This window comes from Sphaeramia orbicularis, chromosome 10, assembly GCF_902148855.1.
Source record: "Sphaeramia orbicularis chromosome 10, fSphaOr1.1, whole genome shotgun sequence".
NCBI lineage: Eukaryota > Metazoa > Chordata > Actinopteri > Kurtiformes > Apogonidae > Sphaeramia > Sphaeramia orbicularis.
In genome coordinates, this window is record NC_043966.1 from 6,627,968 (window position 1) to 6,647,802 (window position 19,835).

At 34.9% G+C, this 19,835-nt stretch overlaps 1 protein-coding gene across 1 annotated transcript in view; it reads right to left on the bottom strand.

The window, feature by feature from the left end:
* The window catches only part of slit3 (slit homolog 3 (Drosophila)), a 742,110-nt gene that overhangs the window by 67,191 nt on the left and 655,084 nt on the right, over window positions 1–19,835 (bottom strand). Inside the window, exons 24-28 of the mRNA XM_030145427.1 lie at window positions 19,078–19,149; window positions 18,887–18,969; window positions 16,849–16,929; window positions 16,229–16,353; window positions 10,312–10,409 (exon numbers count right to left, since the gene is read on the bottom strand). Of these exons, the coding sequence (XP_030001287.1) occupies window positions 10,312–10,409; window positions 16,229–16,353; window positions 16,849–16,929; window positions 18,887–18,969; window positions 19,078–19,149 (459 nt within the window). The remainder of the gene's footprint in view (window positions 1–10,311; window positions 10,410–16,228; window positions 16,354–16,848; window positions 16,930–18,886; window positions 18,970–19,077; window positions 19,150–19,835) is intronic.

A 19,835-nucleotide genomic window follows, 5' to 3' on the forward strand; every position in this document is an offset into this window, starting at 1 on the left:
CTGGGGAAACAGACGAATCTGGTTAAGACATTTCTGACAATTGTATCAATCACAGTGGCTATATGTCACCAGAAGTGGACAAAAGGGGGACGTTTTGACCTGAAACTGATGTCACTGTCAGACAGAATTAAGGACGTACAGAAAACATGGACAATAAAGCCTTTAATGTGTGTAGTAAGAATTATCCCGGACTACACAAAACATATTTAATGTGGTTCGCTTCCTTTCTAAGGCTGGACGCACTCTTGTTATAAATGTCATAAATTAAAAACCCATACATCTGATATTAATTTAATTCCATTTAGAAGAGAAATCGCTCAGTGCTTTGGTTTGAGGTCTGCTGCTGGAGTTAGATTTCAATCCCTGGAATGAATTTTTATAAATAATTTGGATGCGTTTGCTTTGTATTGGCGTCCAAAAGAAATCAGTCAACAGATCGAACGATAAAGAGTTTTTAAGGTCATAGATAAATACATATTTTCTTACAATCTTTCAATTAGGACACATTTTCAGTATACATACCCTCTCAGCACAGATATAAGCATGTCCAAAAAACTAAAACTTAACCCATAAAGACCCAAACATCCACCATCTATTAAAATCATCTACTGATATAAACTGTTTAATACCTGGTGATCCACTAATACATGTCAATAAATGGTGTAAAATACAGGTTGTCATCTTTTCATGGTCATCAGATATGACCCATTTGGACGTTCAGAGGCTCCGTAGTTACCGTGGAAACATCATCATCTTCTACAACATTGATTCACCAGTAAAACCCATGGAGTTGGATCAATGACAGTGGATGGAGACACTGGTTTTATGTTCAGTTAATGAGAGATTTTGCTGAAAAAGTCAATTTTTCTACAGTTTCTCTATTATTGATATAATAATCCTCAACTTTACTCTGAGCTTTTATGAACGTTTACATGATTAGTAAATTAAATGTTGGAAAATACCTGATTTTCACTGAAAAAACCCCCCACACAAAATACAATATTATAATAAATGGTGATAAACCACTTAAGGACAATTAAATATAGAGAAAAATTCATTTTGGAACTGCCACACAGGTCACACTGGGTCCTTATGGATTCAACTAAAAAAGGGAAAAGTAGCCCCCCCCCCCCACACCCACCCACCCCACATGTGTCCACATTCACCTAATTACGAGAGTTATATCTATTCTATTCTGTTATGTTTTCTGTAGATGTTTAAACAAAGTAAGAGAGGAAAGGCTTCCATGTAATGCCAAATTTCTCAGTTGATCCTGAGAGAAAATTTGATCTTGTTCAGTTTCAAGAAAGACATTACGTCTGTCATCCAATCCAGGTGTGTTCTGCTGGAGGTTTAGATGACTTCTAACACTGCAAAAATCTAAATCTTACCAAGTGTATTTTTCTGATTTCTAGTCCAAATATCTCATCACACTTAAAAGAAGACAATCACCTAAAGAGTAACTTTTCAGTGAGATATAAGAACTTATTTTTAGACAAAAGATCTGGAAAATCTTATTTCAAGAAATCTTACCAAGATAATTTTCACCTGTTCCATTGGCAGATTTTGTTGCTTAATTCAAGACTTTTAATTTTGCTTGATTCAAGATTTTTTTTTTTTTTTGCTTGATTCAAGTTTTTTTATGATTCATTTGAGATCTTTTTTGCTTAATTCAAGATAAATATATATATATATATATATATATATATATATATATATATATATATATATATATATATATATATATATTATTTATTTATTTTGCTTAATTCAAGATTTTTCTGCTGAATTCAACATTTATTTTTGCTTAATTCAAGCAAAAAAAAAAATCTGCCAATGGAACAAGTGAAAACTATCTTGGTAAGATTTCTTGAAATCAGATTTTCCAGATCTATTGTCTAAAAATAAGTTCTTACATCTCACTGAAAAGTTATTCTTTAGGTGATTGTGTCTTATTTTAAGTGTGATGAGATATTCTGACTAGAAATGAGAAAAATACACTTGGTAAGATTTAGATTTTTGCAGTGAAAGAAGGAGGATACGTGTACGGGCAATCAAAGAAGTAAATGCTAACACATTTAGTTTCTGTGTGGTGAACTTTGGATAATTCAGGGGGACTCCAAATATGGCAATAAGAGGGTAAGGGGTTGTAGTATGGTCATTTTTTTTTTTTTTTTTTACAGTTTTACAAAATGTTTACAGTGTTTCTTGATGGACTTGCAGCAGTTTAGGTGTGAGAGTATGAGAAGCAGGACTGTGATATAAAGGCTACCCTGTGGTATCCTTAGTTCAACTGGGGAACAATGTTCAGGGAAGTCAGTGAGTGATGCTTTGCTCTTTGCTCCGTCCACAGCCAACAGTCTCCTGACCCCCAGGCTGTTCCACCGGAGCCTGGATTAAACGCTGTAAATGTACCAGGAATCTCCCAGGTGTGACAGTGAAGAAGGGGCTTCCTTGTAAAAAAAAAAAAAAAAAAAAAAAAAAGGCAAACCCAAAGCCTTTCACTCAACAGGAACATTCTGAAGGGCTTTAAGGGGTTTTGTTATTATTATTTATCAGTTTAATACTTGCTAAAGGAAAAACTGGTGTTTTTTTTGCATTGTGTAGGTTGAAATCGAGGTATTTTGATGCTAAATGTATCTGTTTGAATATGATCAGTGGACGTGCACGTTTTATGAAGCTAATTTTCTGGCTTTTGGAGACATTTTTCAATAATTACATATAAAACCTTAATTTAGGACAATTATATTTAAGACTTTTGAAGGATCTGTAGACACCCTGATGATGTGGATGTGCTGCAGTGTAAACTTACATGTGTTGTATTTTTGAACATGGCTTTAGAACCAATGTCAAAGCAGAAATAGTAATGTTTGTCTATTTATTTTTGCTCCTTTTACTCATATTTTTACTGTTGGTTTTATATAAGATATACAGTTTGGATGGCACTTTTAATTTTATTGTACCTATTATAATGACAATGAAGATATTCTATTCTATTCTATTCTATTCTATTCTATTCTATTCTATTCTATTCTATTCTATTCTATTCGTTTCGTTTCGTTTCGTTTCGTTTCTATGAATGTATGTTAATTCCCATTGAATGAATGTTTTCAGCACTGTCTGGTTATGTTGAAGCTGCAGAGACATATTCAGCAACTGCAACTTTCTTAACTTGATTAATTATCTTTTACACTAATAAATATCACATATGTAAATGATTTCAGCTCCGTATTGGATGTGCACCCATGTATCTGCAAGTACTGTATTAATAAATGCAGAATTTTGGGGATCTCTCAGACAAAATAGAATCAAAAAATGTAGCTCCATGATGTTGTAAAATAGTGAGGGATCGTGAGAGTTGTTGTTTTCTCTATCAGTGCTAATGAAAATTTAGTTAGTTTAGTTTCATTTCGAGCACATAAAATCATCAGATAACAAAGAACAATATGACACGGACCAACAAAATTTTCAGCGCTTGATGTGATGTGACTGTGGCAGAAATCACTTATAAAATGAGGTCTTCTAATATACAGCTGCAGAAAAAATGATTAGACCACCTGTTGAGCCGCATTATATAATAAATTCCCATTATGTAATAAAAGTTCAAAATGTAATAAGAATGTCATATCATCTTGTAATAAAGCTGCATTATGTAATAAACTGACGCATTTTGTAATAAACTACCTCAGTGCGTTATGTCGTAAATTTTTTTGCATTATGTAGTAAGTTATTACAATTTGAGAAATTTATTACAAAATGCACTTGACACATTTTTAAACTGTGTGGTTAAAGTTCTGATTCCATTACCTGTAGCTCCTGTGACTAATTTCTTCTAAATTGCTCTGAAATTATATTTATTTGGATTGTTATTACTTAATGAACCACATTATTACATTTTTAAAAAAAAATGAAAATGTGTCAAAATGCGTTGACGTAGTTTATTACAAAATGTGTCAGTTTATTACAAGATGACGTGACATTCTTATTACATTTTGAACTTTTATTACATAATGCGAATTTATTGCATAATGCGGCTCAACACCACCCCTTGTTTTCTTCAATTTCTTGTTCATTTTAACGCCTGGTACAACTAAAGGTACATTTGTTTGGATAAATATAATGATAACAACAAAAATATCTCATAGTAGTTTAATTTCAGAGCTCATATCTATCCATCTTCCATGTTTTCTTGATAATAACCAAAATCACTTCAGTTCTTACATCAATATCTATGGCATTGTACTGACAAAAACAGTGCTTTTCGGCATTCCATGTTTTCTTTTCTGTTTTAGTCACATGATACACACAGGAGTTAGTACTCGATTGCATAACCATTGTTTTTAGTTGACATTTAATGGTCTGATAATTTTTTCCACGACTGTAGTTTTATTCACATTACATTTAGCGAGCTGCATTCACATTACACTGTTTTATTCAACTGAAATACCTGCAGATAATGTTTGCAAGCATAATATTAACCTGTTAAACCCTGACCATATTTTCAGGGGAAAAATGCCTAAAAAGACACACCCAAAGTAAATGAAGAATTACTTCACAATAATAAGGTTCATATGGATGTTCTTGGTGTCTGTGGACATTTAGAGACCTCACAGAATCTATTCCCATTGTCTAAAATATTGTATCTATTATTATGCCTGAGTAAACTGTAACAAACTAAAAGAGAAATTAGAATTTTTTATCCTCGCCTGTTTTTTTTCGGCTGGATTGACGATGATATGTGTAAATTAATTGTCCGTGTTGGAGATTTTTAATAGCGTATATTTCACCCCACAAAGATTAAAAAGCATGTTTGAAGATTAAAGTTTGCACTAAAATACACTTTTGATGTACTTTTATTAACATTAGGGTCTAAACTTTGAGCAAAAGTTGAAAAAAAACATCCATTGTCCTGATTTATTATATTTTTATAGTAGATGAATATTAATATAATTGTTTTAGGCCCGCGGCTCGTGGATAGGGCTAAAGGGAATATGAACTGAACATGAGCCACCTTATTTATTACCATGACTTTATAGACATCCTAACTTGCTGAATAAACTGCATTTGTGGTGTTTTATCTGCTGTTTGCCAACTGAGAGGTGACTGAATGAATAAAACCATGACTTTCCTCGAAAGTTGATTATTGCTAGAAGTGTTTGATTGAATTTAAGTACACATCTCTACACAATATTTGACAAAGGCCTGGCTGTTTGCAGATATTTAATATGGAAATGTTCCATATTAAAGCTCTAATACTACGAGTGCTGCAGATGTTCATGCATATCTCAGTGTTTACTATCATTTCTTTAAATACCATCACAGCTTGCATTCAGAGTCGCATACGGAACCACAATCTGTTTTGGATATGGAAAAGCCTCATATTCTGCTCTGGCTCATTTATATGTAAAGATGATAAACGTTATTATTATTATGGAAACAGTGTCGCAGCTTTTTGCAGGAACAACCCAGACAGTCTGATGTGGATGGTAACAGAAAATCTCTTAAAACAAGAGGTCAGAGAGGGGAACAGCGGTTTAATGAGCGGCCCAAATGGGGGTTCCTCCTCTGAAACGTCTCCAGTCCTTCCTGCCCCCCCCCCCCCCCCACCACCACCACCCCCCCAGCATACACACACAAGAAGGAAAACACATCATAAGGTCAGAGTAAGTTGTTATCGCCGGTAATGCATTGTCCAGTGAGGCAAGACTGTCCACTCTAATCACGTTGTCTACATTTCTAGGGCAGAGTAATGTTAATTTTCCTTTAGATGAGAATACAGGCTGAGTTTTTTTTCAGAAGCTTCTCCACTAATAGAGATGGGGACGAGGGTGAAGAGGGCAATGGGATTCGACCCACAGCTAAATGGATTCTCAAAGGACTCTTCTGAAATGATTTTTATTCTTCTTCTACATGCAGTATTTTTTACTCATTTACACTGGGAAACAACGATTTTGCTCTTTGGAGAGAAAAAAAAAGAAAACAAAACCCTGATTTCACCATAGTTAGACACACTGATGCCAAATCTTCAATCAGAATTTCTCAAGAACATCATGATTTCAAATTGTTTCATTTCTAATAATGTTTCAGATTTTATTTGTATTTTTATAGTGGGTTTTAGATATGATGTACAGACTGGATGGTACTTTTAATTCCATTGCACATGTTACAATGACAAATAAAGATATTATTATTATTATTATTATTATTATTATTATTATTATTATTATTATTATTATTATTATGTACAAATACATAACTATTGGTAGCATCACACCAGCAGTCTCTTTTCAATTGGACGTATGTGCAAAACTTTACCGTAATTTATTAAATGTCAAAAAAAGCAAAACTGCGTAATGTCTGTTTTTCCATTAAATCACGAATGCGATAATTTATTTATTTATTATCACGAGATGACACAAGAAGTCATTCCATAAACGTGGTGACGAATGTAAATATCATGTTGATTTACAGATATATTCATTATTATTATTATATATTACCCCTCTATTTCATACTAAATAAAAAAATGATTCAGTTTCCTGGTGTGCCCACACATACTGGGACATGTTTCTTTTAAAACTCTTCTTCTTTGCTTGTTTTAACGTCTGTCAACATCTGTGTTTTTTGTTTTTTTTAATTTATTCATGTGACTTTAGTTGTGGAAAAAGGCCTTTCCATTGCAGTTTTGTGTGATATAACAATTGCGCTACACCCGAAAAACCACCTCTTGCCAAGAGTTTTGGCGAAATTGTCATTTTTCCATTAGGTAAATTTTTATGTGCAAGTTATATTCACGCAATTTGAGGGTCAATGGAAAAGCGACTAGTGTTTAGTTTTGTAAATTCTCAGTGATTGAATTTCGGATTCAGATTGAGTTTCAATAATAAAAGTAAAATCTGGTGATGCAAAGCTGAAAGACGAATGGTCCCATGTTCCCGTTCAAAGCTCTGTTCTAGAATTAACAACTTGAGATTCATTTGTGCAACATTTACTAAGGGCATATGGACAAATGGGCTGCAGAATGCTGCTCATTAATTCATTTCCTCCCGTTCACCTTGATTATTTCTTCCAGTTTGGCTGATGTACAGCAACTGATGAACATAATGAATAATTTCATGCAGACATTTCTGGAAACCAGGCTTCAACACAAACACCATAATTACTGTTGGTTATACAACAGGAAACTGTCACGACTCATAATAAACACAATTTTATTTAACCATTCTGATACAAGCGGATGGTCTGATACTTTATTATTCTTCAAAGGGATTGGCTCTTATACCAGTGACCAATGACTATGACCAGTTTAGCACAGATTACCTTCAGAATGTGAAAACAACATAAAATGCACTAAAAAAAATGTTGTGTTCATTTAATTAAAAATCCTGATCTGCTAGAGAGTTCAGATGTAGAATCCAGCCTGACTTCCTGCTCTGGAACAGCATCTTTTAACAGTTTTGAGCAAAATGAATGAACTCTGTTACTTACTTAGAAAGAAAGAATAAACTGCATTTATTCATAAAGCATTCATTCAAAAGAATCTCAAAGTGCTACAGTGGAAAAAAAGTCTTAGAATAAAATACTAAATAAAACAAAAGTAAAACATGTGGTGACAGGCACAACAAACCCCACTCTTTGCACATACTGTAGCTTATTTTGGCATTGATCCCGCTGATGTCATCATGTCGATGTGTGTGCTGATGTCAGTATAGACATAGACAGCATAGACACATTTTGGCCATTATAAGTAAATGGGGAAAAAAAAAGATTTTAAAAATTCATAAAAAATTTGAACTGCGACCTACTTTTCCCACAATGTAATGACATCTACTCTGGATCACTGACAATATATAAACCCAATTTGTTATGAATTCAACTGATAGTTTTGCTGCTAAAGTGTTAACAAACAAGAAAAGAAACAATGAAATAAAACCGAACCAACAACAATACTCCTTGCTTCCTCTTTGGTGGCGCGGTAATAAAAAATATTAAAGTCCAATCTTATGCTTGCAGATGAAAGTGACCTCCCTTTTACCCACTACCTTTTAACATGAGGGATTAGTTAACCCTGTAAAGCCTGAACCATTACATTATTGACAGAAAATTCCAGTTCTTTGAAACTGGAGCCTTTATTGGTCCTTCTGAAGAACCCAAAAAAATTTTTTTTAACCCTTTCATGCATGAACTATGACAACCTTCATCAAGATTTTTTTCTTGAGTGTTTTTATTCCTCCTTAGGCATGAAAAAAACAATATGATTGAGGTTTTTTTTTTTTTCTTTTCATGGAGTTACATAATGTCCATGCATTTAATTTTTGAAGTAAAGAAACGTGTTTAAAATCCAATATCAGAAACTGAGATGAAAACAATGAAATAAAAACATTTTTAATGCTGCTAATCTGATGTTTTCTCACATTTTAACATATTCTAATGCTAGTTATTACTCACTTAATGGAGATAATATGCAAAAAAAAACCTTCTTGTCTAATAAATAACAACTGATTTACACTCAAACATGTTAGTGCAGATCAGGTTTATCAAGAACAGCAAAGGTACAGTAATGGACTGAATGTCTGTGTATGTGATGATGCATCAGCATCCACTGTGTTGGCTGATATGCAACTAAAACAACCAAACCCATGAATATACAAGAGAACAGCTGGAGAAGAACTGTCCACTGGAGTGACCACTGTGCATGAAAGGGTTAATATCAATTTCCATGTATGAGTTTCAATTTTGTATCATATTTGATATATCGGGTCTAAATGCTCAAATATTATTATCGTTGAACAAACAAAAACATAATATAACACAAACATGTTTAACAAATTGGTAATTCCTTTTCAAGACTGGCAAAGTTTTCTGTATGAATGTGTGTAATTTTAATTGTGTTTTATTTATTTTAACAACTTTGTATGGTGACCTTGAGCGTCCTGAAAGTACTATAAATAAAATGCATTATTATTATTATTACTAGTGGAATTGTACCTGTGGTGCCATTGTACGATAGTGCCCTCCCGTGGTGCAACAGCGACCTTGTACCCGTATTCCCTCTGGTGTGTGGTGAGCTGGGACCCTGTTAAAATCACCCAGCATACCTCACAACATTTGAATACGGATATAAAATTGTGCCTAGTAGATAGTCAGGTAATGTTTCCATTTATTTGGTGAGTTTGGCGGCGAACAGGCCTGTGAAGGCTGAGGAAAACCCGTACAAACGCCCTCTGTGCTGCAACATCGATGGGACACATGGACACAGGGTGGGGCTGAAACGTGCATTAGTAGTAGGATTATTATTATTATTATTATTGTTAAAGTTCTTCCTCCTTCCTCATTAACCCTTTCATACATAGTGGTCACTACAGTGGACATCTATTCTCCAGCTGTTCTCTTACATATTCATGTGTTTTGTTGTTTTAGTTCCATATCAGCCAACCATTGGACGCTTATGCACCATCCCACACACTGCAATTGAAAACATTACTGTAGCTTTGCTGTTCTTGATAAACCCGATCTAACATATTCAAGTGTAAATCAATTCCTTGTTATTGTTATTAGAGTGTGATTAAGAACAAAAGTGTTTTTTTTTTTTTTGCCATATTATGTCCATGAAGTGAGACATGACTAGTATTAGAGTACACTACAAACAAAAAGTTAAGGATATTTCTTTTTTTTTTTGTTGTCATTTTTGCCATTTGTATATAAAACTATGTTTGGTCATTAAAAAAAATGCGTTTCAATTCAGTTCAGACACAAAAAAGTAAAAAGCGTTGTGCTTAGAATCCCAACTGAAAAAACAGCCCAAAAATTAAAAATATCCTTAACTTTTTGTTTGTAGTGTATGTTAAAATGTGAGAAAACGTCAAATTAGCAGCATTTAATGTTTTTATTTCATAATTTTCACACGGTATATCAGTAAATACATGTTTCTTTGCTTCAAAAATTAAACACATGGTGTCCAGTTTGGTGGACATTTTTGCAACTCCATGAAAAATACCTTCATAAAAAAAAAAAAAGAAAATAATAATAATCAAATTGTTTATTTTAATTCCCAAATAGGCATAAAGAAAAAATTCTTGATTAATGTTCTCATAATTCATGCATGAAAGGGTTAATGACAGTCTTGTAGTGTCACTGGAAAGTCCTCTGGTGAACGAATTCCTCCCTCCTTGTGGATTATTTGTGTATTGCATGTATCTAATTGTATACATCAGGTTTTACAAGAAAAAAAATCCCACTGATCATGTAAAGGGCTTCAAAATTCATGTATTAAATATAATACGTTTGGCATTCTAGGGTTAACAGACGTACCTGAAGTGGTCTTCAAGGCCTGGCTGAATGTGGCAGGTTCCTCCATTAGAGCAGGGGAAACTAATACAGGCGTTGATGGGGATTTCACAGTTTTGACCCTGGAGGGAAAGAAAAGTTCATGTTAGGACATTCTTAAAGCTGTTTTTGGAAGAGGATTTACTGTAGAGCTTTGTCTTTGTTACAGTTCCAATTTATTAAGCTACGGAAGTGCTGTATTTCTATTGTTATTCATTCTATTTATCTGCTTTTGTAGACAAACACGTTCACAGTTATCAGCTAAAACAAATGTACAAGCGTGCCTGCAGACATTAAATACACAAACACATGCGTTACACACCCACACACCAGTTTTCTGAATATACAGTTTTCACAAGGAGTCGTATCACGTATCAGAATCCACACGTATACAAACAAAACACACACAACATGCACGAATACACAACGTGGCTCTAGTTTTAATTTCAATCCACTGCCAACACACCGGCTTCCTCTGATCAAAGCAGAAAAAGGGACGTTTATTCTCATTTTCCCTCTCCATCCATCTTCATTACACGCTTCTCTCCTTTTTTTCCTTCTCTTTGTTTGTTTTGTTCCATCTCTCATTCATTCAAACGCTCCCTTTTTCTCATTTTTCCTCACTTTCAACATTTTAGTGTTTCCTTATTCCCTCCTCGATCACACATTTGTAATGCGAGACTGTGGGGCCTTGGCACAAGTACGTAAAAGTGTGAGAATGTTAGATCAAGCAGTAAAAAAAATTCCACTCCTGCCTGTTTTTATGGATCTGCACACTTTAATGACTTCAACCCTGGGCTGTCCTCTACCCTTCCAACAACTTCCATGAAAAATCAGTGGAGTTGGTTTTGTGTAATCCTTCTGACAAACCAACTGAGCATTAGAGCAGGGGTGTCAAACATACGGCCTGTGGGCCAAAAGCGGCCCACCGTAGGGTCCGATCTGGACCCTGGGATGAATCTGTGAAATGTAAAAATCACACTGAAGACGTTAAGAGTCAATGTTTTCAGGATGTCAGAAGCATTTTAGTTCAGTGGCTACATAAAGACCAATGTGACGTCGAGTGGGTCAGACCAGTAAAATAACATCATGAGATTAGATTAGATTAGATTAGACTAGATTGTATTAACCTAGATTATATTATATTATATTAGATTAGATTACACTGCATTACATTACATTAGACTGGATTGGATTAACCGAGATTAGATTAGACTGCATTACATTACATTAAATTAAATTAGACTAGACTGGATTAACATAGATTAGATTAAATTAGACTAGATTACATTAGATTAGATTATATTACATTAGACTACATTAGATTAGATTAGATTAGATTCGAAAAGACTAGAATAGACTAGATTATATTACATTAGATTAGATTACATTCGACTAGATTAGATTAAAGTAGAATAGATTAGATTCCATTACAGTAGTCTATATTAGATTACATTTGATTCGATTAGATTCGATTACATTAGACTATATTAGATTACACTAAATTATATTAGACAAATTAGATTGCATTCGACTAGATTATCTTAAACTAGATTAAATTAGATTTGATTACATTAGATTACAATAGATTGCATTAGATTAGAATAGACTAGATCATATTACATTAGACTAGATTAGATTAGATTACATTACATTAGACTAGATTAGATTACATTACATTATCATAGATTAGATTAGAATAGATTACATTAGATTAGAATAGACTAGATTACATAACATTTGACTAGATTGGATTACATTACATTAGACTAGATTAGATTACATTACATTACATTAGACTAGATTCGATTATATTACATTAGACTGGATTCGATTTGACTAGAATAGACAAGATTACATTACATTAGACTCAATTTTCTTAAGAAAAATGTTCATTATTCACATTTTTTAAAGGACAGCTTGTAAATGTAAACATTTTCATATTGTAATTTAACTTCTTTTACTCTCAAAGACAAAAGTTGGGAGTTTTCATTATTTATATGTTATTATTATTATTATTATTATTATTATTATTATTATTATTATTATTATTATTATTATTATTTTACTGGTCCGGCCCATTTGAGATCATACTGTTCTGAATGTGGCCCTTGCATTAGAGGGTCAAATGCCAAGTACCTGAATACTTTCCCTCTATTACACATCAGTAACGTACAAATGTCCCCTCTCTTTCCCCCTCTCTCCACCTCCTTATTTCCTCTCCTCTTTTGTTATCTGCTGTTCCTTCTTTGATTTCTCTAACACATTTTAATTAATGTTGCCCCACAGGACGACAACTCAGACAGAAAACATACACATAGTGACACACACATGCACACACAGACTCTGTTTCCCAGTCTATGACCTTGGCAAGTGATGTTTTAATTAAAGTGGATACAAAGGCTTTGTTCTCCTGTTGAAGCCCAAAGGTTATGAGGTGTGTGTGTGTGTGTGTGTGTGTGCGAACATTAGAAGAGCATCTTTGTGTATCTTTAATGTTCGTTCACACACAAGCAAATTCCCACACGTGAGCCCCACTCTGCTTAATGGAAATCTCCCCGTTGGTAGTAGATTTGCATGTCTTTCCTAATGCGGGGGTCTTGACAATTATTACACCCTCTGTCTTTTGATTGGTCAGTAGCTCCAGAGCAGCCAGCTGCAGTCATCATTTCTCTATTGATGAACAGGTAGATACATTATGCATGCAAGGCCGAAGCTAAGCCTGATAATACTGCTAATACCACAGGCTTATGCAGCGGGGCTATCCATCTCCGATACATTCACACATGCAACCGATTTCTAGGAGTCGAAGAGCAAAAGGTACATTTTATAGATCTCTGTAGCGCAGTATTTATGTATTTTTTTTCAGTTTCAGCTTCAGAGTTTGTCATGTCTTTTTTTTTTTTTTTTTTTTTTAAATATACTTTATTTTTAACAGATTTTACATTTTTTAACAAACAGACAATAAAACAGATGTCAACAAGCCCAGACAAGGCAGTATCAAAACTTAAAGTACAACGGTAAAGAGGTGGGTCAGTGAGTCACAATATTATCAATATTATCCCATCATGATAAGAGTAAGCCATGAACACACCCTGAACACACCCAATCTCATCTGACCTTGGAAAGTGGAGTATTTTTCAACCTTGGGGGCGGGACCCCACGTGGGGTCGCCTGAAATTTCTAGTAATTGATTAAAAAAAAGTAAAACTTACTAATAAAAAAATATATGTTGAGTTGACAGAGACAATCCCAAAACATAATAGACATGACAAACTGAAGCTGAAACTGAAGCACTGTGGTTCTGTTTATCTGCCAAATATTCATTGAGGTAAGTTTCAGATGCTGCAGCTCTTTCATAATTCATAGTTTCAGTTCTTGTTTGTTCAGTATTAATTGTCCTCCTTGTAAATCAGAGCTGGACTGACTGTACATATCCTGACCAAGGAAAATCAAATTCTCCCTTTGTGCAGTAATCTACAGCTGGATTTTCTGCCTCTGTCCATAATAATATACATTATATAGACTAAATATCATCTAAAATTAACATTTATTTGCAACATAGTATAGCAAACTATTACATGATCAAAAACAAATTAGTTTTAGCAAAAAAAAAAAAAAAAAAAAAGTCTGTTTTGAATATCTGGGGTCGCCAGAAATTTGTGATGTTAAAATGGAGTCACAAGCCAAAAAAGGGTGGGAACCACTGCTGTAGCGGCTGGATTCATGTAATTTACAGCCTCTAGAATACAAAGAAACCAGCAGAACAATAGTGGTTTACATGATGCTGATGAAACGTGACACTGACACTAAGTCTTGTCAGCTGTTGCAACATGTACTATAAATATCTACACAGTTGATGAGGCATAAACAGCAAACAGGGTCTTGACAAGGGTGTGAAGAACTATGTTTTAAAGGTTCCACATAATAAAAAAAGCATCTTTATTTGGTTTTGATGGGTTCTGTGGTATAAAATAGTAACCGTGTAAATGCACTGCCTGTTTTCTAACAAATGTCACCATATGATGGTCTCTAAATAAAACAAGCCAATTAGAAAATCCTTTACTTATTGATGTAGTAAGGGAGAGCCAATCATATTTGAGGTCAAATTTGTTAGCCCCACCCCCATTAGTAACTGACAACAGAAGAGTGATTGTAGTGGCTGAAATCCCGCTCCTTTAAAATAAATAATCAGACATAGAAAAATTATATTACAGTCAATGACAAGAGAGGAGGATAAGACGAAGCTGGATGAATATAAACTATGAATGTAGTTGTACATGCATGTTATTGTATGTATGTATTAGGCCTGGAACGGTGCACAAAATTTTCGGTTCGGTATATTTTCAGTTTTCAAAGCCACGGTTCGTTTTTTTTTCGGTTCGGTACGGGAAGAAAGAAAACCCCTCAAAATGTCTATTAATGTATTTAGGAATTTTTTAACATTTTTCCCCCAATTTTTGGAGACAATAGAATATAGAAAAACAGGAATAACATAATTCTACTGCTACAAATCAAATAGAAAATAAAATAAATTATTAATATTACTAAATGTGTTTTAAACATTAGTATTGCACTTTTCCCTGGAAGGTAGTTTTGAACAAACAAGAAAAATCTAATCACAGTTCTGTCAGTTCACATTCTGCATAAAAATAACAAAGAAATTCCACATGAAGTGCAACATTAACAAGAGGGTAAACTGGTATTCTGTTGAAACAAACTGAAGAGAAACACTGACAACACAATGAACCAAATTATTTATTTTAGGACAAAGAACAAACTGTTTAGGACACTGTGTGTATTTGTGTGTGCCTGTGTGCACGGGGGATTTATTTATTTTTTTGTCGGAGCCAGGGGGTAGCGGGGGCGCGCAGTTATATACCTGGGGTGTGGTCCATAACTAACGTAACGAACGCTGCCGTGAAACGAAAGTGAAACTTTACATACTTTCAACGTTCTATTTATTCCTCTATTATACAGCGTGCATGACAGACAGACAGACAGACAGAGCTAGTGTAAGTGTTTTAGAACTACCGTAGTTCCTAGGGGCCAAACAGCATCCATCTTATTAACGTCTCTTTCCTCGTTGTTGTCTTTCACCTGAACCTGAACTGATCCAAACTGGACTGGACTGATGGTGGAGGGTCTGCAGTCTCTTCCTTCCAGGTTCACATCATATTTATTGTTTTTTTTTTAACCTTATATCAACGGCTATTTCATATTTTGGGTCAATGTGTCCTCCTTCAATATGTCCGTGTGAAACTTGCGTGGATTTAAAGTTCCGCATCGAACAACGTCTTTCGTTCCTTTTTCTTTGTCTCATCATACTGTGCCGTTTCGGTACAGCTGTGGACTGAACCGAACAGGTGTGTACTGAAACGGTTCGGTTCGGTACGTGAACCGTTACAGGCCTAGTATTAATCATGTGTTCACAGTAGATTCATGTCTACATCTGATCACAGCTGATTTATGTCTAGCCAATCCGAACATAAGCTGTTGAAAAGTGGGCGGTGACTTTATCTTGCAGTCAAATATAAGATGTTTGTAGCACAGACACTTTATAAAAATAAAAGACAATCGAATATACACTGTAACTTGGATTGAATATACACATTGTAAAGAGGAGTTGATATTATTATTTATTTTGTTGTTATGTTTTTTTGTTGTTTTTTTTGTATTTAATAGGTCTGTAGGTTTGTTGTATTTTTTTATTTTTTTTGTATTGTGTCTGTGTGGTTCCTTATGTCTAATTACATGTTTATGCAAATGTATAATAAAAAAAATACACATACAAATGAAATAAACCATTAAAACAGAACTAAATAATACTTTCCTCATATAAGTTTGCATCCAGATACTAGAAGTGAGAACGTCTGCACACACACAGTCTCTTCTCTCTCACCTTGAATCCATATGGACAGGTGCAGTGGTAGGATCCAGTGACTTCTGAGACACAGGTACCGTTGTTTTGACAGGGGGCTGCCAGACAGGGGGCGCATTTCGACATCAGACCGATATCCACTGGACCTGAGGTGGTGAAAAGAGAACAAAAATCGGGATTAAAAAAGAGAGACAGACAGAGATGACAGTAAAAAGAGCTCCCCTTGTGAGTTGAGAGTTTCAGTCGGTGCGCATAATCGTGTCGTTACAAGAGGTTTCTTCTATTCTGCATGCGAAAAGTGCACTTCTGAAATCATTTCTCCTGTGGTCTGATAACAGGGGATCCCCAGGATAATAATAGTAGATATCAGCCTGTGTACTCTGTTCTATTTGAAGACCTCTGCAGCATAATATGACTGAGATGAAAAAGGACTATTCAGAAAGAATCAGGACATAGAGCTGATTCACTTCAATTCACAGGTGACGCCATTTTTGCTGCCACTTGTTCAAGTTTTAAACACAACGCTGTGCGCTTGACCGCCTTAATCCACGGATTAACGTCTGTTAAGATAAAGGAAAATAAATCCATGCCATAACAACAACAAAAGAGCAGTGAGCGGAATAAAGAGAAGGCAGGTTTACCTTTACATTGAAATCTGTTGAGTGGTGTGGTGAGCAGCAGCCTGTCAGCCATGTCTGGAGGACCGGTGCAACGAGCAATACCTAGGAAAACACCACCACAAACGGATCAATAACACACTTTACAGCTTCTCTATTATACTTAATAATATTAGGTGATGATAACATTAAGTTTCACAATGTTATACAGGGTTTTGTGGGCAGCTTAGGTGCACTACTGGTTTGGGACTGTTGTTTCTGGACAAAAAAGTACACATTTACCCCCTTAGATTATCTCCAAAATGATGAATAATTGCCCTGTACTGAACTGGTAAAAAAGGAAAGTAAGACAATTTTATAGACTCTACACCTGTATCTTGATCCCAGTTGTCTTTGAGGAAAAACAAAATGAAGCAGAAACCAAAAGTAGAGAAAATTAGATATTCAAAACGTGGAAACTCGAACAAATTCTACAATAAATGGCAACCGTTTATGGATTTTTTTTTGAGACAATGTAATTCCCTTCCCTTTAAAAAAAAATAATAATAAAATTGATTTTTTTTTTTTAATTTGTTTGTTTTTATTTATTCTTATGTTTATGTGACCAGTTTAATTATTTTACACTGACTGTTTTAATATTATTTTCATTGTATTGTTTGTCGGGTTTCATTGTTATTTGTTCTTAAAAATAGGCAAATCTAAATCTAATGGCGGTTAATGTTGACATCAGTGTGTATATGTAAGTAAGGGCCTTCATTCCTCTTGTATACACATCAATAAAAAAATATGAAACAGAAAATGTAGTAGAAACCGACCGTGTCAGAATGTGTTCTGGTAGCGCATGTATAAACCGGCCACTTTATTAGGTACATCTTGCTCACACCAGGTAATCAAGGAAAATGACAGATTCTTTGGAAAAGTATAGAATCTATATCCACATATTGCTCTAGACTATCTTCTAAGATGACGAAGATGTTGTAGAGACCTACCATTCAATGGCCGCTTTATTAGGTACATCTTTTAAGTGCCATGTGTACCTAATAAAGTGGCCAGTGTGTGCATACTTTGCTGTTATAGCCCATCTGCTACAAAATTCCTTGGTTCCTTTGACCCCTGGCATCAACAAGACATTTTTACCCTGAGAACTGCCACTCACTGGATATTTTCTCTGTAAATCCTAGAGACGGTTGTGGGTGAAACTCTTAGTGGATCAGCAGTCTCGGAAATTCTGGTACCACCACATTTAAAATCACATGAATCACATTTCTTACCCATTCTAATGGTGGGTTTGACCTTCAGGATATCATTTTGACCTTGTCTACAGGCCTGAATGCCTTGAGCTGCTGCCATATGATTGGCCTATTAGAGATAGTCCTGTGAAAAATTCCAATTCCAACATTATTTTTGTTGGTTTAGGAAAGTTCTAATGTCCAAACATATGCATTTGTCAGTCTCTGTATTTAGATCCAATCAGCAGGAAAAACAAAAGTTTCATGGAAAAAACAGCTTCTGTAAACCAAAGTGGTCATATTTAGTGTGACCTCCATTTGCTGTTTCTTGTCATGGGGTCAGAGGTCACACTAAATAGTGAATTTAACCTTCACAACCCACTTAGTTCAGTTTTTGTGTCTTTTAACGCTGTGCATACATTTCTGGTATTTTCTTATTGTATCTAACGAAAAGAGAAAGAGAAATAAATATGCATGCACATTTCAACCCTGCAAAAGCTAGTACTATATTTGCATTAACATGAGGTTGATCGGATGTACCTAATAAAATGGCCAGTGAGTGTAAATGCAAACAGACAGGCAGAAACACATTCTGCAACCTCAAAATATCTCAAAGAAATGTGAAACAAATGTGCTAAATGATACTAATAACACACAAGCGCTAGCTTATCTCCAGAGATGTAAACACCATCTATTTGGGCTACTATGGTATCATTTCTCTGCAAAAGAAGAGAAACAGAAGTTCTTTTGTTACTTAAGCTTAGATGTTACCCCTAAGTTTTATACTGAGATAGATCGAATGAAAACACATAAAACATGAATGTCCTTCTTACCAGGCTCCTTAAATCCAGCCTTGACCCACTGAGAGAGCCAGCGCAGGTCACAGTTACAGTACAAGGGGTTTGCACCGAGAGCACTGAAAGGACGAAAGCAACAAACAAATTATTACTATGATGTTCTGTGGAATGCAATGGTCCGTGTTAACTTTAAATATTTACAGTTACACCAGCTGTATTGCACTTACAGATGGGACAGCGAGGTGAGGTGGTTGAAGGCTCCTTCTGGGATGGTTGAAAGGTCGTTACCATGGAGAGTCCTGCAGACAAATGAGAGAGGAGAGTAAATGAATGTTAAACGCAATGATGACCTTGTTAAATTCACGAGGCAACATTACGACCTACTGTTAATTGTATCGTGTAATTCAATAATTTTAGCATTTCCTTGGGAATCATATTCATTAGTAGCTACTGTAACTTTGACCTGCTTGTAGATGACAGCGCACTATGTTACACAATGATATCTGTAAAAACTAGTGCATTATCGCTATCAGATCAGACCTAAGTGAAAGTGACTGCCCAGCTGCCTAATATTAGATTTTCAGCCGGCGTATGCGCCAGCCTAACCCTGACTAGCTGCATGCTAAATTATTCAAATTATTTGTGATTCCTCAGCTGCAGACGCACCATCATCCCCTTCTATAATGGAAAATAAATAAAATATTTATGAAAGAATAACACAAAATAAACAGAAAGCTTATTTTCATTGTCGGGCAATAAAAGCTGTCCTGGTCTCTGAATGGAATATAAACTGTTTCATCTGGTCATCGAGTGTGTATTGTGTGTGTGCAGTTGTGGGATAACTTCACAGGGACAAAGTGTAGTCTGTGATGTGTATCCATGTGAGCATGTGCGTTTCTGTTTTGTGCCTCTGGGTTGCCAGGCGCGTACTTTATGAGTTTGTGTGTATGTGAACTTTTGTCTCCGAGGGTTCAGAGTGTGTGTG